The 23,855-nt window shown below is 40.0% G+C and overlaps 2 protein-coding genes across 6 annotated transcripts in view; one reads left to right on the top strand and one right to left on the bottom strand.

Moving 5' to 3' along the window:
- Positions 1-23,855, top strand: part of CTNNA2 (catenin alpha 2) — a 535,735-nt gene that overhangs the window by 357,553 nt on the left and 154,327 nt on the right. The gene's annotated exons all lie outside the window — the stretch shown is intronic.
- Positions 17,114-20,385, bottom strand: LRRTM1 (leucine rich repeat transmembrane neuronal 1). Of its 2 annotated transcripts, XM_075752783.1 has the most exons (2): positions 19,808-20,385; positions 17,114-19,301 (listed from the first exon to the last, which is right to left on the bottom strand). In XM_075752783.1, exons 1-2 carry the CDS (start codon positions 19,836-19,838, stop codon positions 17,911-17,913), a joined length of 1,422 nt encoding a protein of 473 aa, XP_075608898.1. In that variant the 5' UTR covers positions 19,839-20,385; the 3' UTR covers positions 17,114-17,910. The 2 variants fall into 2 exon arrangements, with proteins under 2 accessions (XP_075608898.1, XP_010298475.1); XM_010300173.2 differs by having other exon boundaries at positions 17,114-20,385.

Raw genomic sequence — 23,855 nt, 5'->3', positions numbered from 1 at the left:
CTATGTTTATATTTTCTTAGCTGTCAAGCACTGTTTAATAGAGGTAGCCACTGACAGTGAAACAAGACAACAAGAAGCTTATTTAGGAGCACTATACTGATAGGTGAGAATTAAAGATTAGTATGAGATCTAACCAAATCCTTGATGGAGTGATGTGTTTCAGAAAAACATAATATCTTCCTCCGGATCCTTCCAGACGTGCTCCAGTTTAATCAGCATCATCAACGCAAAGCTCCCATCTGTAGAAATGAGGCGTACTCCCACCAGAGAGGCAAAGGGAAAAAGCTTCGTAACCAAAGAGGTTCTGGTTTCTCCGTGATACTGGTATAATTGTCAATCTTTTAAATTCCTGTGATAAAATTAGACTTGGAAATTAACTGAGTTGAGCGCAAACTTCTCAGGACAGGTGCAGAAATAACCTGTTGGCTATGAAAACCTACACCGAATAGGAGGACTGCGATTGAGCTACGTTAAGCACAATTAGCTTGGCTTCCTACAAGACTCCTGTGGTGAGGAGTGTAATCAACTCACCTACAGATAGTGTGATTTCAGATGTTAATGCCACAGCATTTCTAGGCCATCCGCCATTCCCTGGGAAAACACAGCACTTGATCCGTGTTTGGATAGGGGAACGTCCTACTGTTCACATCAGATGGAAACAGCAATGCTAATGGCAGCTTCTCATCAATGACCCTAAGTTTGTTTTATACCAAAAAAAAAAAAATCATGTCTGAAATAACAGTGACAGAATCAGTCCAACAATATGATCCACCAATTTGTAAAAAGACAGACAAGCTTTGACGTTGTGCAGTATATTCAGGTATAGACAGTTCGTGCTTTATTAACCACCAATATTGTATTTTAAATCTTGTGTCTAAAACTGGGATCTTCGCCTGTGAATACTCCTACTCCTTGGCAAAGCTAGAGAGTCAAGACTACGTATCTTGATATAGGTTTGTGGCAAATGCCAAATGTGTTCCTGCCTGATTTTGTCATGTCAGCTGCCATTCTGCCTGCAGAACTGTTGAGGAAATGAAGGAGATTTCAATTGCAAAATACTGAAGTATTAATTCAATTACCATGCAAGCAGAGGTATCTGCATAAAATAAGGTTAAGATAAGATTATTAGAGATAAAAAGAAATTAAGACTGGTATTTATTTCAAAGAAGGCATATACTTTCATATATATTTATGTTTATTCACTTATATTAAGATGGATTCAGTAAAAGACACTGAGCTTGTGCATAAACCTGCACTACACAACATGGAATCATAGAATCACAGCCTGGTTTGTGTTGGAAGGGACCTCAAAGATCATTTAGTTCCACCCCCCTGCCATGGGCAGGGACACCCTCCACTAGCCCAGGTTGCCCAAAGCCCCATCCAACCTGGCCTTGAACACTGCCAGGGAGCCAGGGGCAGCCACAGCTTCTCTGGGCAACCTGGGCCAGGGCCTCAGCACCCTCACAGGGAAGGATTTCTGCCTAACATCTCATCTTCATCTCCCCTCCTGCAGCTTCAGGCCATTCCCCTTGGGCTGTCCCTCCCTGCCCTTGTCACCAGTCCCTCTCCAGCTTTCCTGGAGCCCCTGTAGGGACTGGAAGGGGCTCTAAGGTCTCCCCAGAGCCCTCTCTTCTCCAGGCTTAACAAGCCCAACTCTCTCAGCCTGTCTCCATAGCAGAGGTGCTCCAGCCCTCTGAGCATCTTAGTCATCAATAGGATCATTACCATTGCATTGTTTCTTGATTCAGATTGTAGTGAATTGAGTGCTGGATCGTTGGTGAGGTTTTCACTGTCTCAAATAGTCGGCAAGTTTTGTGTAAAAATTGTTTATCTCTTTTTACTGTTGGCATTTTTACTAGTTTTTTGGTGATCTTTCTTGCTTCTGCTGGGCCTGCTGAAAAGTGCATGCATATATGTTGATCTTCATAGTCTTTCCAGGCATGACAGGCTTGACCGTGACATATTTTCTTGTCCCAGATTTCCTAGGAGGCACCATTTAGTTGTTAGCCACGTTATTATGTCTCCAAGTACACAACTGTTAGTAGCTGTTTTGTATGGGAATTAAATATTTTAGATCTTGTAATATGCAGTTTCCCTAATTTTCTGTTTTTCTTTGACATATCATTTCACACTTAACTATAAATAATAAACTACTTAGCTCATACATATCAATAAGAAAGTCTGTTAGAAGTGAGAGATTGCTTGCTTAATACCAACAAGTACTTTGGAGAACATCAAATCCCCTGACAGATGAGTGTTGCCACAAGGATTTATTTTGTTCGGGCTTTAACTAAAATAGCTTCAGTTGCATTTTGCTATTTAAGGATATTGAAGTAGAAGGTTATAGCAAAATGATTTATAGATAGTAATTGCATTTCCCAGCTTACCTATTTCCATAAATGAAATCACAGATTCAATTTGTACTTGATCTTGAGCACAACAATGTCAATATTTGTATATTCATCAGTTAAACTAGAAAGTAATATTCTTTTGTTCCTCCCAAAAATATTTAGAAGTTTTAGGACACATGCTAGTGTTGTTTTGCTTTTTCTCCTCATAAAATGCACAGAAATGTGTTTCTATATTTGGAGTATTTAGATTGTTAATTAAAAGAGGAATTTGAATTTTAAAGCGGTAAGGGAACCATAGCAAAGGTATGTATTCTTATACTGTATTTTTATATGCTACATAATCAGCATCCTACAACAGGGGAATAAGAAAAAAATATTGAGTCCTGCCTTGTATCTGGAAGTTGAATCTTAATTAACTCATCTTTAGCTGCAGAGATAACACACAATCAAATCTGTTCTTTCACTAATTTGATTAGGCAAAATCATGTCGGATTTAAGGAACAAGAATCATCATATTTTGACCAGTCATTATAGAATAAAAGTTCAGAGTGAGTGTCAAAGCACTCTGGTGTGAATTAAGCAACTTTGTTCATTTTCTGGTACTGAAATGAAGAACAGAAAAATTAAGCGAATTAAGGTAAAATCCTATAGCTCCAATCAATGCAAGACAAGAGCATTGCCGGCAAACATCTAAAGCTGAACATGGAGCTTAGCACTTTGGTGAATCTAAGCAAGTTTCCAATCCTGTGCTATAAATAGACCAGTCTATGTTACTTAAAATGATGGACTTGCTTACTCCATTAAAACGTTTCTTTTGAAGAGCAGAGGCAAAGGCAGGAGTTATGGCAGGAAAGCTATTCCCTAAGTGGCTTAAAACCCTCTACGTTATTCTCCAGTGTCCTCCTTGCTAATGTCACTAGTGAAAGTAAGTTTTCCTGAACATCTTTCCTTCCCATCCCTTCAGCGCTCTCTTTCTGCTAAGTTGTTTGGTGGCTCCCCAGGTTGTCCGTACTTGAAATTGCAAGCGGACCAACAGGCCAGTCTGAGAACTGTTGCTTCATATGTTCGGTGTCACAGCTATTTAGAGACTTGAAATTTCTTTCAATTACCCAGTTTTATTGGAATCTGTTACTGTGGTCTGCTAGCCAAAACAAGGGCTTTACTAAAAAAATAATAAATTGCTGGTTAATATTATTTGCATGGTAATTGCTTTGCAGTGCCTATTAAATCAGTGTTTCTGGCACAGCTTTGTGATAGCAGAAGTAGGGATATTAATATACTATGACAAAAAGCTTTTCTCATTCTCTGTTTTTTACATTAATTACTATTTTCCCATAGGGGGGTGGGAAATATATACACTGTTACCCTCAGCTTGGTGGGATTCTGATGAGGGCCGTTGCACGGGCTGGAAAGTCGGTGATGTTTGCAGGCGTTTAGGGAAATGTTGAACGGGACAGGGTCAGCTCCGCTGTAGACTTCTTGTACCTTTGTGACCCAGCGGATCGGCACAGGAGCAGAAAGTCCAGCCTGTTTCCAGCTTGAGAATGACTGATGACATGTGCTATTCATCAACCTGAAATGCCTGCCGTGCGTCCTCAGCACAATTAATCTGCGTGTATGCTGGAAGTCCAACACCTTCAGACCGCGTTGGATTTACCGTCTTTGCCTTCGTTACCGGTCGAGCACGCGCACACAATAATTTTGATAAATCCAGATGAAATGGGCTCTCTGGCCGTACGCTGGCTGACAAAGGTGTCCGTATTTCCATCTGGGGTTTGCAGGCAGGAAATACACGAGCCTCAGATAACCCCTAATTCAGGATGTATAAAGCAACGGCTCGCTCACGGTTTGAGCTCAGTTTGATTTCTCCCTCCAGAGCATTAATGGTGATTATATAGCATATATGTGTTCTGGGAAGAGTCGTCTGAACCTGACTGCGGTTGTTAGGTCTGGGCACAACTCCTGGGTGGGTTTAGTAAGCATTTGGTGAAGTTTGGAGTTGCGAAAAATAATCTTACAGGAACAATATGTAAAGTTATATAACGTATGCTTCTTTAAGCATTTTAAAGATGCTTCATACCAAAGCTCTTTTGTCTGTAGTGCATCATTGCGTACCATTATTTTTAGCTGCCATGATTTAAAAACGTTACTGTAAAGACAATATCACACATTTTCTATATGATTTTTTTTTCTTAAGTGCTCACAGGACTCACTGCAATTTGTAGCTAGGGTTTAATTAATTATTAGGCATATGTAACTGTCAATCAATAATTTAGATACTTCTGGCTCACAGTTTTTGGAGTGGAGCTTGGTTTATGAAGAGTGAACAAATATACCATTCCATCTGTTAGCCAAACCACCTGGCACAAAATCATTTGGGGCATAATTATGTAGTTGGCAAGAGTTTCAAAAAATGTGATTTCTAGAGGTTTAATCCCAATTGATGCTTTACTTTGTAGTGATGGAAATCTGACTAATGCATGAAGGAACAGGGTTTGTTTTTTTTCACACCTCTGAATAAAATAACTTGTGTTCACCTTGCAAAAAATGCCTAACATCAATGAATATAGGAACCAAGAGACAGGCGTGAAATAATCCTGAGAGCATCATCGCAGGGATGGAACTGAAGCTGGTCTGTGGTTATAAACAGTTGAAAGGAGTCACGTAGGAGTTGCATCATTGTCCTTTTAATCTCTGTAGGAAGAGATTGGGACAATTTGGGAAATGACTTTTCCTCCTTGATGGTAGCGTGAATGTTTTTCTGAACTCTGGGTTTTACAAGATTGCTACATCTGCAAATCTATTTTCCTATTCTTTCGGTGATAAAATTCCTTCTTTAATCCTCTGGAAGCACAGAATACACACATAAGAGACTTAGCAAATTATATATGAATTATAAAGAAACTTTCTCTTTTTAACTCCTGGAAGAGAAAAACAAACACTCAAGGTTAGCTACAGGTTAGATAAAACTTCTGCAGTAGGATCAAATAGATACACCATTTAAAAAGAAGAAGAAATTATACCAACTAAGTCTTTACTACTGGTTGCAAACAGTCTTTAGGATGGGGTTGAACATCATGCAGAAGTTACACAAAAAAGTATTCATATACTATATATTGTAAATCTGGGCCAAGGCTGATTTAATAATGTAATGAGAGTTGTGTTTGTAAGGCACAGCAGGAGACTTAAGCAGGTAGTTAGCATAAAACTTACTCCTTCTTTTACTAAAATTAGTGAGATACCAAACGGAACCTGGACCTTTTTTTGAAGTGTTACTCTTTGCTGTTGTTCAGAGCACGCAGTCCGACTTGAGCAAGGTGGTGTCATTCTGCGCGTTACAAAAAAGACGCAGGTATAAATTTGCAATTTGAAAAAACAAAGAAATGAGGTTGTTGAAGAGGGGTTTTATTTAGGTATAAGAAACACCCACTCAGAATGGTTTGCTTTGTTAAGTTTTGCTTCCTCGTGGTAAAACATTGCCATGCCATATTTTAGTGTCTGGGGAGAGACCATCCTTAGTTTTAATTCTTTGTGTGGTTAAAGTAATTCAGTTATCATTCAGTTTAATTAAATGGCTTTTAAGATTTAATTTTAGTCAAGGGAAAAGTGATCTATCACTAAAATTATGATGGAATGTTTTCTTTTTTTTTTTTTTTTTATTGTGGCAGATATTGGGGAAGAGCCTTTGAGATAACTTTAGTAATAAAAAATGCTTCTGGTAGTCTGTAAAATGTGTTATCTGTGATGAAAAAAGAATCATTGATATTGTTAATTAATAAGTGATGAATTAGTCTGGAACCTGACACTTAATTTACCCCAGTAATGGCATTCAAGGGAAATCACAGACTACACTAGGCTGTCATTCTGAAGAGCCCCTTTTCTTCAATTTGTAGAAACTTGTATCTCTTCACCTAAAAATCAGGCGTTGCCTTTTGTCTGCTGTGAGGGGAACTCTAGGAAAAAAATATTTATTATTTGACAGAGTTAGACTGAGAAGAATAAGTTCTATGTTTGAAAATATGCATTTTCTGTATGAAACAGAGCATATTATTGCGCTTAAACAACAGGTAAAGAATTCCCACCCAGCATGAGGTGCTCGATCAAATACTCCAAGTCACCCACTCGCAATAGCTTCTGTAATTTCCAGAAATATGTATATGCCTCTCTGTAAGCGTCGGTGGAGAAAGAGGTGTCCTTAACAGATCAGTCTGGATGTCTTCTTTCCATACGGAGCAGAGAATCAGTTTTCTTTAGGTTTCCCTGTAAGCTTGTGCTTCTACTTGCACCCATCACCATAGTACTCAAGGGCCTTTTTTTTTATTTTTTAAATTATCTGTGCAGTTCCTTATATTCTTTAGTCTTGACAGCGGGCATTATGAATACAAGTGTTGTCTGTAATTGCATCGTAAGGGACAGACTATCAAATTTGCTCTGACTGTGGATAGTAATGAATTAATTTTATGCTGGAAGAGCAGAGTACTTACATTATTATATACAAATCATTTGAATAATCTGATTTTAAATATTTTTAATTAGGTAAAATTATTAAGACGCATTGGAAATGGGTTCATTTTTTAAATTTAAGACGTGAGAAGTCAAACTGTGCCTTGTTTGTTGTATTATTCTTTAGTTTCAGTTGAACAAATTAATAACAACACATTAAAATTAACATAGAAGTGCTAGCTCTGAACTCCATCTAAACTAGTTCTTCGTCTTTGCCAGAAGGAAATATTTTACAAGAGCAAAACTTAATCCCTTGCTACTTCTCATCTTCCCTGTAACCCCAGCCTGTTACACTGGAGTTTATTAGCTTGAGGATGTAGTAGGTCCCTTGAAAGGGCAACCAAGGGATGTTCACATCTGCTCCAAGCCACCAGGTTTCTTTCTTTATTTATTTATTTTTTTTATTTTTTTTTTTTTTAGAGAACCTGAATTTAGAACATACAGTCCTAACCAGGTGTTTGGCGTTATCTCAACCAGAAACAGAGCCCAGCTCCTTTTCAGTCCTCAGCAGCATCCCTCAGTGCATCCAGCTTAGCATCTCAGCTCCTTCGGCCCATCACATGTTCTAGGGTAGGATGCCTTTAAGGCAGGAACAGAAGGTGGTCGGTTATATTGCATTATTCTGGACTCCATGATCTTAAGGGTCTTTTCCAACCTGTATGATTCTATGATTCAGAGAAATTGGTAAAAATGAGGATTCTTTCAGTTTTAGCAACTGTCCTATAGAAGAAAGAGGAAGCAGTAACTGACCACGAAGAACCTGTGTTTATTTGCTGTGTTGGGATGTGAAGGGTTCATCTGGCCTCGGTTTCTTCAGGTGACTGTAGCTGTGCAGGTTAGTTAGAAACACTGAAATTCAGTGATTGCTCCATAAGTAGGAAATTAAAAGGACCGTTTCCACCGCATGCTGTTCCTAAAAAAAAGCACCTTTTTTAATCTAAAACATTTTAGTGGTATACGTACAAATTTAATTCAATGTTCCCATTTCTGTACAACTATTCCTTTTTTTTAAATGCCTATTTTTTGCATCAGTGATGTCTTATACAATGAGTTCCAAAGTTTATTTTTTTTTTTTAATTTATGATTATTTCTAACGTTAGAATGTACATGGGCCCCTGTCACACTCCATAACCTCTTCTTGCAGGTAGGTACAAGCATATCACAAGAAAAAAATTACCTCTGCTGTAGAACAGCTTCAGCGCTAAGCGATGACAAGAAACAACGAAGGAATTCAGCAGGCAGTTTAATGAGGAATAGCAAATAATAGTAATAATAATATGAAGCGAAGCAACATAAAATTGCAAGGGGAATAAAATAGAGGGGGTGTGTACTTGTTTTAAAATCAATTGCCAGTGTATTGCCTTTCCCCTCCGTGGTTTGCTTTTCGTTTTGCAGTAGCCCGGTGTGGAGTGGCCACTAGAGGGGGGATGGATACACGTTTTGCTCTCGTGCCGCAGTTGCAGGTCCAGGTTCTCTTCCCTCTCTCCTTACACACAAACTTTCCCCGAATCGTTCATCCTTCTACTTGGCAGTAGCTTCGCCTTATCTAGCACTTAGATCCTTTCCTAACTTATTCTTAACTGAACTGGGGACTGTTTTCTAACTGAAGGCATAGTAGTGATTTATATCAAGCTATTTAATTTCTCGAGAGCTGTTCCGTTGCATATACATTTGAGATGTTATTCTACTTTTGGCTTTCCCTCCTTTTTTTTTTTTTTTTAATTTTTATTTTTCTCTGCACACTGAGCAGAGATTTTCAATGCAATAGCCAGCAAGATAGTTATCCAATTGTTGCATATAAATTACATCTTCAAGGCATGGACGAACAGTTTTCCTTATATTGTGTCTTTTGCTTTGTATTTGGCAGTTCAGAATTTCACCCATCAAAGCTTATAGAATCTTCAGCCTTTGGAAGTCCCTTTGCACATCCTTATGATTTTCATTACTTTTGTGATATAAATAATCTGTCATTTGAAAAATGCCATACGTTTCCTGACCGTAGCTGGGATGATTCAGCAGCCCTGGCCTTGGACTGCACTCTGTTTTTTCTCTGTATTGAGTAAAAGGCCGCCGGATTATTTGATGCCTAGCTGGTTTCCTATGACCATAGAGCTTGTCTTATTTATAGGAAACTGCACATCCTTTAAAGGCATTTTGTCAAAAGCTCTTTAAAAGTCCCACTATAAAATTGCCTTTTCTCTATACCACTTTGTTAATATTGTTACGGCAGTCCAAAGGTTCGGGACTGCAGGTTATTAGAGAACCGTGATGTTACTCCACGGATGACCAGTCAGTTATCCCTATTGGGCCGTACTACAGACCTTAACAAATCTCGAAACAAACTTAACAGCTGCTGAGATAAGGCTTACCTGTCTGTAATGACCATCTCTAATCAGCTCTAAATTAGGGGAACTGCAGTGTATTTTTAGTTATTCAGGTTTTGGTGCAACTGCTACTTTTACTAGAAATCTGCTTTTTTTTTTTACCAGCTCCTCCACTTCATTTTTAAACTTTTTCTTTTTTCTTAATTTCTTGATAAACAGTATTTGGACCTACTGATTTGTTGTTTTAAATGCCCTAGTTTGCTTTAAACACACTCACTTTTATTTACCGATTGCTAACATCTCTATTACCTGGAAACAATAGATTTGAGATAGATTTTAGGCTTTGTTTCAAGTTTGATTTTCCAGGACTTATTCATCAAATTCTCATTAAGAGTTGTCATTAAGAGCCATAGCTTGACTCCTTTGCTAATGAAAAATGACAGATTTGGGCTAGATTATTCTACATAAGGGGAAAACATAACCAGGGAAAAAAAGAGAAAAGTTTTCAACTCCCTTTTTTATGAAAGATAAATTCATAGAACTACTTAGATGAACTTCTTTGGGAAGATCTTCATTCCATCAACTAGAATAACCTGATGTAATCCCTCACAGTTGCTGGAAGCAAGGAAATACATTCAGAAACCCAATACAATAGGGTTTACTTCAGCGTAGAAGTGCCGTCCATCCAAAAAACAACTATTGGCTTAGCATATTTCACAGACAGTAAAAGCACCATCTCCAAGGGTTCAGTTCTGTGCATGCGAGCAATAAAATAGTTAAGAGTTTTAAAAATATACCAAAAAGCCCATGGTGACAGAGCAAAGATGGACAAAGGAAAAAGCTCAGGGTTCAGCGTGATGGGCCTTCATGGATTGCTGTTTCCCCCACCGCAAATACACGTTTGCCTAGACTCCGTTTGCCATCAAATATCACCACAGCGCTTTGTTTGCCCTTGATGAGTTTCTCCTGTGCTGGTTTTCACCTAATTCTCTTGCTGATTAATCTGCTATGGGCACTGTCTCCATTTCGATTTCCCCTTTTATTTTTTAGCAGTGATTTTCTCTATCCCACCTAATTCACCTTTTTGCAGCTGTGCTCGATGCCCTCCACCTTCTGCAAGCTTAAGCATTTTCTGACAAAGCGTTTTTTGTTTTGCGGGGTTTTTTTTTTCCCCACAGAGAGCATGTCAGATGCATTTCTTCTATTCATTTATTGTCTCCATTATTTCTTTGTGTTTCAGGCCATAGGATTCACATTCAATTTATTAGACTCCAGCAATTACATAATAAATTCATTACATCCTGTTGTTGTTTGGGAATTGGATCTGACAGTAGCATTGGGTTCCGGGCTGCTTGTAAAGGTAGTTTGGGTGCAAGGAGAAGGTTTGCGAGGATGGAGGCAGTTGCATATGGTGCTAAAGAAATACAGAATGTCCAATCTGGAGTGACGTTTACATGAAATTAAGGTAAACATTTGACATGAGGTGGCCTCATGGCATGGGGATTGCAAACCTTTTAGCAGCAGCCACACATTTGTTTGCTGTTTAAAAAAAAATTTGCTTTGGGAAATAATCTAGATCAGAGAAGTAAATTTTCTGTCAAGATAAACTTTAGTACGGAGCCAAGTTTAAAAAAAAAGGGGGGGGGGGGAATTCCCAGGTGGTTCATCTCATTATTATTAACTTTCTTTTATATTTACCAGGCTCTCTTAGCAAGCCAGACTGTGAGTAGAGGCACTGCACTACAGAGACAGATTCGGGTTTACTCCCGGGAGCTCACTTTACCTCTCGTCTTGCAAAGAGGGTTGATAGCAGATGTGTTTCAAAGGGCTGGCAATTGTTAAAAGAATCAAACCCTCTGGAATTCAACAGCCGTGGACTGTTCTTGCAGTTCAGTTTGGGATTTTCAGGGTTTCCCTCTTGCCCCCCCCCCCCCCCCGCCTTTTGTTCCATTCTGCCTGTGAGGTTTGGGGAATGAAAAAAGGGAGAGTGGGTGAGAAGGGATAAAAATTAGGGCGAAAGCATATATTTTAAAAGATATTCAGAAATCTGCTTCCAGTTTGAGTTCCCCCAGCTATTGGGAGGATGTTGGCTCATACCTTATTGTAACCACTGGGGTACAGAGGTGCGCTGCTTCGGGGGCATTCCGTATATACAAACGGCATCGCCTTCCTCGGACAAGCCCTCAAATCAATTTGATATGTCCATGCATATATTTTTTTTTAGCTCACGTTCTACTGAAAATACAGTTTTCAGTCCTCTCTCCGGTGTCACGCTTTTATTTGCTATTAAGAGAAAGGTACGTCTTGAAAAAGGCCGCAACAAAGTTTGTCATAATGAACGACCAGGCTCGGTGTCCAACCACGTCGGTCGGAGAAATCTGCCGCGCTGAAAATGGTAATTCGGTGAGGAAGTAGATTTTTATACTTACCTATTACCTTTGAAATCTTGGATTTAGTCTTTGTTAGCTCAGAAATGGAACCGAATCGGTCACGTTCCCATAGCAGCCGTGTTGAAAGACATCTTTCTGGCGGTAGTTACTGTGTCTGGTGAGGATGTGAAGAACATGAGAGCAGCGAAATGGTTTAAAATAAAAAGTGCTTTAGCAGACTAGTAGGTGCTGTTTGCCAAGCACAGACGCACATTATATTATCCTTTAGCCACTGCCAATTATCTCTAATTTCTCTAAGTGATGTACCTATTTGGATTTTTGGGAAGAGGAGAAACGGTGGAAAAGGTGTTTATTTTAAACTGAATTTCTTTCTCTTGTAATGCAAATCTGGGTACTTTGAACTCAACCTCCCTGTTACATTTGTCTGTCTCTCCAAACTATCCCACCAGCAAAAGCGAGTAAGAACAGTAATTGCTTTAAAGGCTGAATAATTGTGTCTGAATGCCAACAAGTGACGTTATCTTTATAACAAAAACAATTGCCCCGTTCTCACGGAAATTCGGATTTCATTGCAAATATGTTCACTTTAAAGCAGACACACTGCAATAAAATTACAGTGCTCTGCAGCGTTCAGCTTGGATCTTCACAGCCACCCACCCAATTACAGGCTGTGTCTTGCCAGCAGAAGACTGTTGCTTGGTTTCTGTAATATTTTTGTAGCCTTACTTTCCTCTAACTTTAGAGGTAGACTGCACTTACTCCTTTCCTTTCACCAGGGTTTTCTGCTGTTAAAAAAAAAAATAAAATAAAAAAAAATAACAAAAAATGGCTGATACGGAAGGTCTTTTGCATGGTTCTAAATGTGGTATTTTTTAACTTAGAATATGCTCTGAATAATCATTTCTAAAACCTTAATAGCTCTGGTTTATGTCAGTAATTATATGAAAGGTTAATCTTTAAATCACCACCATTTCCTAAATTCCTAATCAACTTCATGCTTGGAAAGGAACCCGTATAAACGCTCAATTTGTTAATATTAGACTGGGTTGAGCAGGTCAAGGAAAAGTGTAACCTTGGTACATAATGATAAACTGAACACGGCGAAAATATCTCCGATCTGTTTGTCATAATAGCTGTGAATATGAAAGCTGAATATGAAGGAGAGTGAGTGTGGATATAATTAGCAGGAGAATCTTCTATTGCTCAAGATCACCTCTGTCTCTAAACCAGCGTTTCTTAAGGGATGGGGGGAAAAAAGAGATATTTTGGGTAGAAAACTCTGATTTTCTAGAAAGTCTGTGGTGAGCGCTGACTAGGATAGTGAAGAGGTCCAGCCAAAAAAAAATGAGTGGAAGAGGCACGGTGCTGGAGTTCAGCCACCGAAATGATGGATGAGGGGGACGTTGTGCTCCCAGGGCCGGGGGGGCAGAGGAAATGACTGACGGGGTGCCGTGTGTTTGGGAACGCATGTCTGTCCGCACCTCTGCGAATGAGAGAGTGTGACTGGGAGTTGGAAAAGACAGGGAGAGAGAGAGAGATGCTGGGCATCTCCCTTAAATCTCTGCTGTTGTCCTTGCCACGGTCTTAACGTGGGAGGTGAAGGCACTGAAAAATCTCGTTTTCCCCGTGCGCACAGTGATCCCCTTGCCTTCTCCTCGTCCCTTTCATCCTGTCCCCTCACCCTTTCCTTTTCTCTTTCTTGCTCAATGAAGCTATTTAGTGTTGTACCCTCCTTGCCAGAAGCTGTTTCATCCCTGCTTGCACAGGTTTTAAAACTGCTTTCTCCACCCACTTTCAGTCTTGGTTTTTCATCTGTGCTAGTCCTTCAGATTTACCATCTTTAAAAAAGAAAAGGCATGGGGAGCCAGCAACGACCTGATTTAGTTGTCCTTACTCCAGTCTCTTCTCTCACCTTTTGTCTCCTCTTAATTTCTTTTATTATTATTACTGTTATTATTATTATTGTAGCCCTAGAAATAAGCTTTCTAATTAAATACTCCTTCTTATTTGCCATTCTGAATGCCATTGGAGAAGCTGGGGGAAGGGGAGGGGTACTCAGAGCATCCTTTTGCTATTAATGTGGAATGAGACACATACAAGAAACCAATTTAGTCCATCTCAAAAGCAAATGAAGGGCTTTTTTATCAGAACCAAAGAAAATGATCAAACAGGCACTTTTCAAGTGTCCCTCAATGCCTTGGCCATAAAAACATACAGAATATATTAAAGCATACAAAAATATCCTCAGATATCAGTGGTGATCCTTCTCTGGCACACGTGTGCAAGGCAGCTGTGAAGCAGGCATGGGACTGCATCTTCGGACTCGTACGGAGCATCCGAGCTGTTGCTGTGCACATGGAGGAACAGCTCATCCCCTTGGTCTAACCCCCTGCAGCACTCAAACAGCATGGTAAAGGAGGGAATTTGCAGCTTTAACACGGAATTTCTTTTGTATTTTATATATTCAGGCCAGAAACAGAATGTGGTACATTAGCATTGATTCTGTGGTTTCATATCAATTCTTTTTTTTTTTTTAAAGTAGTACAGAAAGGAAGGAAAAAAGACAGAAAGGAAAATAAATCATCCCTTATATACATTCAAAGCATACACAGCAACAGTTCCTTCATCACTGGGTGCACTGTGAGTGTGTATTGATGTTAGCAGCAAGAGATTGCATATTTGAGATCTATAACACTGGTAGTGTTAACCATCCTCAAAAAAGGTAGTTCTTTTGCTTGCCTTTCACCCTGTCTTGCGTGTTAAAAGACACAAATAAAAAAGAAAATAATGTTAATTAACTATTTATAAAAGGGAGATTAGTCCTATTAAGTGGAACATTAAAAAGGGAATATTTAAAATATTTTCATTCTTTCAATATTCCCCAAGCATCTCCTGAAGAAAAAAACTGTCACAACTAACCCCAAAAGCATCTTTTTTTTTTTTTTTTTGGAGCCATTTCTTAAGCCAGAATAAGGGCATCAAAAGAGAGGGAATGACATATCTCTGGACAGTTGGAGAACATGAAATTTGGAAGAAAGGAATAGGGAAAATTTGTCCCTGCAATTGCTATAAATGCAGTCCGAATATAATAACTCTCATATATACCAATGCAAGCAGCCTGGAGCAGGATGAGTAACTGGGTTTACAATAGCTGGATTGAAATGAAATACTTGCTCCTTTATTTCTTTACAACCCATATATTTTTCATGTAAACTTTCAGAATAGATGTGGGCACCTTGTGGAGTACCTTCATGCCATGTAATAGCAATGCCACCCCTCTCTCCACCAGTAGATATTCAGAGGGTATCCAGATCACCAGATATCCTCTGGAGATCATTAGGAGGATGTCTCTGGGAGATATTACCCTTAGCAAAGGTTTTTGCATGAAGATTTTGAAATATATTGTTTTCTGAAGTTTAATAAGTTCTCTGCTCTACATGGAGGATCCATCCATCATCCTGCTAAGGGTGGCAAGTCATTGGTGGTCATTACCTCTCGTCAGGAGAAATGGCAACAGGCAATACCGAAATCAGCTCTCACTTAGGAAATCACTGCACCTTTAAAGAAAAATGTTCTGTTCAGTTTACTTGAGCTGTCAATGCAAGATACATGAAGCACAGAGGTGAATAAATTCCAAAGGCGGAATTGCTCACGTCTTTGCAAACGTAGCTTGAGGTTGCTAACACCAATAAACAGCAGGAATAATTCCAGAGGGGTGCAATCACTAGTGTGTTTAAAATACAACCCACAAATATGCTAAAAATACATAGAAATACAACCACGGCATGATTGTTTGTCGCTATCAGTCTTGCATCAGATTTACAGGGGCAAAACCATGACTGAATTAAAACGTTTCCTTATAGCAACAGGGGGGCACTGTAGAAATAAAGCTAATTCATATATTTATTTAATTTTTTTACCATAGGCAGACAATATTTTGACCATCTTGGTTGGTTTCCGAAGCTTCCTGGCAACTAGCTGTAACCAGTCCTTCTGGCTGCAGTGCTGCATGTTGATTTGAGGAACATACCACATAACCCAAAGTCAGAGAGCCGATTTGTCATGGTTAAATTCCCTATTGATTTCGGACAAGGGCTTAATGGGGAAAATGCATCAGGTTTGGTCCTCAGTTAGCGGGGCATAAAGTATTTTCTCTCAAAAATCTGATCAGGCACCCAAAGAGACGAGGGGTTCCTTACCTACTCTCTGCCCTCACTGTTTAGGTTCATACATGGACGCTCAACCCCTCAGGTCACTTGGGGGTTTCGGGATGGATCAGGATCAAATCCTTGTGGATTTGAGGCACAGAGACAGAAATGTGCATTGTTTTAAAGGTGGGGGGGGGGGGGGGGGGGGAAGCCTAGTTTTAACAGAGCTAGCTTGTTCCAAAGCTGTGGGTGAATTTTCAGTGGCTTTAATAAAAAAAGCAGTTGATTGTCATTAAATTTCTTACAAAAAAAAAAAAAAAGTCCTCTCCCTATAGATAGTCTCATGGCTTTCACAGATGACGTTATAGTCTCAGTAAATAAAAATTTTGGTTAAGAGGCTAACATCATATTTAATATTAAACAGGCTGAGATATACCACATAGAGGAAAATAAGTTCTGACTCTTTAAAAATAGTCTCAGTCAGAAAAAAAATATGAAATTCACTGTTTCTGTTTAAAATCAATAGCTAAAACCTACTGTGCAGAAAAATGGTTTATTCTGTGCCTATTCTCTGCTTCCTAAGTCTGCTGTAGCTGTACCATTTAGGAGTAGGTGGCACTTTGATGCTCTCAAGAAGAAAAAAACCTGTGTTAAATTAAAATATATCTTAGATTTCTGAATTTTTCCTCTATTGGTGGTAACCTAAGGATAGGGAAATATGTACAAAGCATAGCAATGTTAGCCAATTCATTATCTGTAACATTTTGTTAGCATGTAATGCTGTATGAAGAAAATTTCAAGATGCTCTGCCTGATGTTATAAACCCACCTCCTCTTCATTAGTATGAGTGGAGGTGTCGAAAAAATCATTCAGTAGGCTGTTCACATCCTGGAATGAAAAATCCCAAATCCAAGGAAAGGAAGCCTTTATTTAAGGGCAGTCAAATGAAACAGCTGTGTGATTCTACATTATTAAATCACTGCTTATATCCATCAATTCCATTTATCAGTCGTTAGTAAGGAGGGTTCGTGTACTTTCAGCCTCTGCAGAGATTTTAGAGTTGTTAGTGAAGGCGGGTGGTGAAAGGGAGGGACATGAGATGGGCTTTGCTAGCAGTTTACTATAGGACCCAGAAGCACGCTCTAGTAACTCTCTGGCTTACTCTGACAGTGTTACAGCTGAGGTTTTACTCTTGAAACACACAGAGGTTTCACCACTGAGAACCAAATAGCTTTTGCTCTCCTCCATTCACCATGGCACCACAGTGCACAGAGCAAGGGTTTCTGCCCTCTTAGCACATCTCAAAACAAGCATAAAAGTGGGAAATGCTAGTAAAAGCCCTTAAATTCAGATTTTTTTGGCTTTTTTATTTTAAAGAAAACGATGACGAGCACTGGCAGTGTTTCAGTTGTTTGGGGTTTGTTGCTTTGTTTCTTTTTTCTTTTTAGTGAGACTTTGCAATAGGATCAGGTTTGATATAAAATCCTTTTAGGGGTTACGATGCAGTTTTTATGGATCTTACAGCAAGTAACAAGTGAGCTGTACTTCAAAATCCTCAGAAATCCCGTCCCAGGGACACAGGCAAAACTTTAGCCTTTCTGAGGTGCACTGTTGTACACGTAGCACATTAACAAAAATAAAATTCCTGTGACATGCTTCATATCTTCAGTAACATGATGTAAGTGAACATGTACTAATTACAACGTGAAGCCATCTGGTTAATTTTAAGCTTTCTATTTTATGTGGCTTCTTTGCTCCTAGACTTTCTTTTCAACACTCAGTACGAAGAGAAAAAGAGGTTAAACTGTTGCATCTCGTATACAGGGAACAATTCATGTAATATACACCAGTCTGTAAAAACTGTAAATGCTATTTTTTTTTTTATTTTAAACAGTTTTCTTAGTTTACAAAAGATCAATAATTGGTACCTTTTTACACTCTCAGATTCCTGAATATTGACAGATCTTCAAAGGGAGTATTAGCATATGAAATCTTAAGATTGACTGTCCTGAAGATTTTTAAGACACAATAAAGCTAAAATATCGAGTCTTTGAGACAGCCCCTCTTAACGATTTCGGCAGAGGAGCCCGTCAGAAATCACCAGCAAAGCACAGCAACCCCCCCCCCCCCGTGCCACTGTCTGCCTGCACGCCGTTATTTGGTTGCACACTGTTTAAATCCCCAAGGAAAATCACACCTCGCATTCCCTCGCTGGCTGCTGGTGACAGGAACAAGATCCGTACTCATTAATGATCACCAGGGCTCCCTCAATGTGGTTGGGTTTGTAATCAACGTAATACTCCTGGGCTGACATGGCAGCCATTTGATGCATGGTCTGTTTTTGCTTCTGCTTTCTGCGCTGTGTTACAAAGCACTGTCTTAGTTGCCTCAAGCTGGCTGGAAAGCACTTCCAGGAGACGTACAACACTAAAACCACGATGAGGAAGGAAAAAATCAGCGCCATGGTCCCCGTCACCACCTTATGAATCTGAACGGCGTTCTCCGAGTTCTCGCCGGGCATGGTCACGGTTATGGCGTATGTCGTGCGGTCCCCTTCGCTGTCCTGCACGTCGTACGTGGCGGTGGCAGAGCCGTAGCCGAACGGTTGCTCGCTGTTGTTGGTTACCGGGGAGAGGGTGTTAACGCTCGTGGGGTCTGCCGCGTCTTCACACAAGTGAAAAGCGTACACCGCGTCCAAAACATCCTCGCCCTGCGCGTACTCGGGGGTGGCACAGAGCAGATTGCTGTCGTAGCGACCCTTGAAGTTGCTCAGCCAGGAGGCCAGGGCGCAGACGTTCCGGCTGCAATCCCAGGCGTTTGCAGAAAGGCTGATGCTAGTGAGGGACTTCCAGGAGTCGAGGACTCGGGAGTCGATGTAGGTCAGCCGGTTGGAGTCCAGCTGCAGGGATTTGAGGTGAGGTACGCTTTCGAAAACGTGAGGTTCGATGTATTCGATTTCGTTGCCGGAGAGATCCATTTTCTCGAGTTGCCATATCCAGTCCAAAGTGTTTACTACGATGGTAACTTTATTCCTTCGCAAGCAGAGAGAGTGCAGGGAGATGAGCCTGGGAAAATGGGCTAAATTCACCTTTACCAAGTCATTGTGCTCGAGGTGCAGCTCAGTGAGTTTGAACAAGCCTGCAAAAGAGTTTCGAGCCAGGCTCTTTAACTGATTGTATCCTATGTCTAGAAACTTCAGGCTGCGACAGTCCTGAAAAATTCTCACTGGCACGAACTTGATGGCGTTCGACCGCATGTGCAAAGTTGTTAGTTTTCTCAGCCCGTGAAACAGGTCAGGCTCCAAAGACTGGAGGTTGTTGTACGATAAATCCACACTGCGCAAGTTTGGCATGGGTCGGAAAGTGGTGTTGGGCAGTTGGGTTATTTTGTTGGAACTCAGGGTGAGCTCTTTAACTCGCCGCAATTTTTGAAAGGCATTCCCCTCCACTGAGCAAATGTGATTGTGATCCAGATAGAGCCACGTGAGCTGCATTAACCCTGTGAACTGTCCATCATGCAGCTCTGAAAGGCTGTTGTACCGCAGAGACAAGCCCATCATGCCCGACAGGTTGCGAGGCATCTCTGTAAGATTCAGTGATTCACAGTACAAAAGCCTGCCCTCACACCGACAGAGCTGTGGACACCCACTATTCACGGCTGGAAGCATTTTAGAAAAGATACCCAGCGTACACAATATCAACCCCGGGGGCTTCCTCAGCAGCCAGTTTAAACAGAGACCAATAAGAAGGAAATCCATTAGCAAGAATATTTCCAAATATGCTTGAGAATGTCCATTGAATCTTTTCAAATTCTACATCATATTTTATTTAAGGGGAAAAAAAAAAAAAAAAAAAAAAAAGCCCCCAAAACCCCAAAACAAAACAAAGCCAGAAAACCAAAGCAAAACAGCAAACAGAACAAACACAGAGGCAAATATTTCACTTTACAGCATGCAGGAGCTGTGCAGCATTAAAGTTCACAGACATTCAAAGGTAAAATGATAGTGATTTTGTTCATGTTAAATGCTGCAGCAAAGAAAAAAAAAAAAATCTTTCTTCATGAAAGAATTTAATTAAAAAGTGTCTTACCCACCCTTTTCCAGAGAGTGACAACCTCCATTCAGTTGCTTCCTTTGTGTTTGGACTAATTATATGCAGAGCTAAAAAAGACCCCTCTGTGCTACAAATTCAGTCCCTTTCAATTTTGTGCAAGGCTGGCAAGCTCACAATGTCTCACTTCGCTTCTGCTCAACGAGCGAAAGGCTTGTCCAGCTAGCTTTTTAGCTGACTCCTAGGACCTGCAAGTTTCAGAACTATGTACATGAGCTTGATCTTCTCCTTCTCCCTCTGTCCTTTTCTCTGCAGTTAACACTGTGGCGTGAAAAAAACTCCAAACTCTTTACTAACGACTCCACAGGATTTGTCAATCTTTTTAATGTCCATCATTTGCAACGACCATTGACCGGCACAACCTTTACTCCAGAGAGAGATTACCATTCATTCACTGACCGGCTAAGGGTAGCTTTATTTCCCATTCTTTGTTCGCTTTGCTTGTTAGGTGATGCTTAGAGCAGAGAGAGACAGCGAGAATCCCTTCCCTTCAGCTGAGCAGTGTGTTGCTAGAGCATGCAGAGGCACCTAGTGTTCACTGAGTGTCGTAAGCTGCTCAGGATTGTACGCCTGCACTGTGCATCTCAGGCATGGGCAGATTGAAAAGGGGTGGGCATAAAACCAACAGTGGAGCGAACCGGGAAAGTAATATATGCTCTTTGATGAAATGGAAAATACTTTAAGCCTATCTCGCCATTTCTCAAACAGGCACGCACACACAGCCGCACAAATCATCAACGGCGAGGCAGTGCTAAGTAGGAAGCTTGAGAATTAGGATTTCTTCTTTTTTTTTTTTTTTGTTTTTTTTTTTGCTTTTGTTTAAAGTCTGAATTTATAAACTGTTAGCCGGGAGAGTGAGATACTTGATTTCATGGTTTGGGAAGGAATATGTAAACCAGTATCTTCGGATTGCTTTTTCTCTCTAATTCTGATGATGAGATTTGCCTTTTGGAGTCTTGGGGTGGGGGATTGGGGGGGTGGGGGGGGGGGGGGTGGGGGGGGGATGTGTTTTTCTTCTGACATTGTCTAAATAGAGCATGATTTGAAATTCTGTGCGTTCTTTCTCATAGAAATGCAGCCAGAGCTCTGCAAATAGGAATGTCTGGTTTCATATAAGCTTTAATTACATTTGGTCTTTTTCCATCCTGCATATTTTGTGTGTGTTCAGCACATGCCTTTCCTAAAGGCTTTTTTTTTTTTTTTTTTTTTTTTTTATTGCAGCGTACGCTACGGCACACAAAACTATAATTCTCTCAGCATAAAGATTACTGTGCTTTTGGAATAAGATCAACGTGTAGGTTACTCTGACCATGTCGGCAGCATGCAAAGCAGGGGTTTAAAACCCGATTAGTTAGTAAGTTCTGCAGACTGTGCTGGGTTTTGTTCCGTGTACCAAAAAAATCCTTGCCTGATAATTTGCAGTCCTCATTATCTATGGGAAATGCATCGACAATGAGCTCTCTCTGTAATTTTTACTGACTGAAAAATATCCGATACTTCTGTCAGGAAAACGCTGGCCATCTTTTCCTATTATGAAATAGAGTCTAACGCTCGTGTGCTGGTGAATGCGATCAGAGCTGACAGCTCACCATTCGGCATGAATTCTCTACGAAGAAGTTTCACATGGAAATACAAGTATCGCAGAGGATCGGGCTAATTTTAAGTCAGCATCAGTTGTGAAATGCGGGAGGCAGGGCAAAGCCGTTACATTTGCTTTCTTTTTCACGACTGTATTAATTTAAAAAAAAAAAAAAAAAATCTTCTTTTTGAAGTATCTGTTGCAGAGCTATGAAATCCTGGAGCTGTTCGTTGTGTTTGAGTGTGGCTGGCTGCTGTGAGCGTGTGCTGGTAGAGATCAAGGAATGCAGTAATTTGATGCAGTAAAAGTTGTTTTACAGAAGTCCTGGAAGGCTTAAGCTCTCGTGCACAAAAATGTGTGAAGGAGATTCGTTGCAAATGTATTGGCCAAAAAAAAGCCTTAAATAAATTACAAATATAAACCACTTTTGGACTGCGGTTTCAGAACCTGGGAATCAATGTGCTTTCCTGTCCCCGATTCGGTTTATTTACATTTGTCTGCTATTCGCAGCCCTTGCATCTCAGTGATCTCAAAGCAAAACCGTGATGCTTTAATAGTATAGGAACCTCTTATAGGTTTTAGCATTTGGGCAGGAAAGCTGAATGCGTTCTTCCTCTCCCAGGATGATGTTGTTTTATTCAAAGCAGGCTGTTTATGCAAGTGCCCACTGGTTGCAGCACACCTTAATTCTGTTTCTCAGCACACAAAAGCAGGAGGGAAAGCAATGACAGAAGCAGGAGAAAGAGCATTGAAGCAGGAGAAGAGACTAAAAAAACCTTGTCCAAGAATACATTCCGGATTACATTGCCGAATATTTTGATGCAATTAGGAGGAAAATAATTTAAAGAGAGTACTTCACCTTTACAGATGCCGAAAAAAAAGGTTGAAAGCGATAAGGCTGTATCCCGTAAAGAGAGCCACCCTGCGAGTCTTCATGGGGTAGCTCTTACTGCCCTCTCCCACGTAACAATTTGGGGAGAGATCTGCAACCGTAGCCTTAAAAATTTCAACTATGTCTTCAAGGAAAACTGACATTTTCTGCAAATCAGATGATGATAATGATCACTTAGTTACCATCTAAATGCTATGCATAAAGTGAAGAATTCCTCTAGTAGAGTTGAAACTCCTTGCTACATCCCTGTGAAGAGCTGAATACTTTTTTTCACTGCTGCTTCCTGCGATCACCTGGGATACAGCCTGGATCCTAACCAATCTGCCTATTCCCACACTGGCATATAATCTATTATCGTTTGGTTTCCGGAGGTAGAAATAAGAGCAGACGGTACCAAACCTATGCAGCATCAGCTTGAAGGCTGACAACTTAGAATTAGGGACCCGGAATGAATGGCCCCAAGCATGCTATCTCACAGCTCTGTCAGAGGTTTATTGCATGAGGGACTCTGCTCTTATTTGCTCTTAGTTATCCAAAATTTGTTTTAAAAAAGAAGCCAGGTAGCCTTAAAACGAGAACCCCCGACATATGTTTGGGGCTGTGATGTTGAGGCAGAGTAGTGACCAAATTCAAGAATTGTGGCACGTGGATCTGAAAAGACAAACTTGGGCGAATATATGTTTTAGCCCTGAAATATCTGCTGTAAATTTGGTTTTCTTCTATGTTTTTGAAATGCACTTTTCTTTGCAATAAAACCAGGAATCCACTTTGAACATGATTGTAATGCAAAGGGCTTAATTTCCACTGTCTGAGCTGTTATCACAGCCAAACTGTTAAGTTTACACATTTTCTGAAGTTTCAAAGCCTCTGGCAAATCTCTATAAATTAGCAGATTTAAATTAGCTTTATTAAATGTGCTATTATAAAACATTTTAAGAAGTGCAAACTAAGTTTTTATGTGTTTAGGGGAGATTGATTAAATCAACGTAAAGTAGGTTACAGAAGAACAACATGAGTAAAGTTTTAGAAAGTTTCTCTGGGAAGCTATTTCTTGGAGTCATGACAAGTGTAATTTCCTGGCAACACCCTGCAGTGATTGTCGAAATTGTTCAGGTTGAAAAAGGAAACCATTTTTCAATGTATTTAGTCTACACATTTTTAATATTGTGTTCAGTTTAATGTCACCTATCGTTTAACTAGCCTCAGAATGATTTCATTCTTACTAATTCCTTGTATTGAGTGGCATTACCGTTTGTGCCTAGATATTTAATCTGCCTGAGTTTGCAATCCAGTACAGATGGGGTTGGGACAGAGTAAATAAGATCAGAATCTGGCCGCTAATGTCTAACTATGCATATATGTATGTTTTAATATATTAACCAAAAAACCGAAAAAAACCAAAGAACCAAAATGGTATATAAAATACTGAGTATATTTCTTCCTTCTGGTATTTTCTGAGGGGTTTATATTGGTATAATAAATAGTGGGACTTTTAGTGGTGATTTTAATTTCCTTTCATGAATGGACAGACTCAAACCTTGATCTTACCTGGTAGT

This window comes from Balearica regulorum, chromosome 4 (assembly GCF_011004875.1).
Source record: "Balearica regulorum gibbericeps isolate bBalReg1 chromosome 4, bBalReg1.pri, whole genome shotgun sequence".
Taxonomy (NCBI): Eukaryota; Metazoa; Chordata; class Aves; order Gruiformes; family Gruidae; genus Balearica; species Balearica regulorum.
Note: the sequence above shows the minus strand (reverse complement) of the source record. Positions and strands in the feature narration are given on the sequence as shown.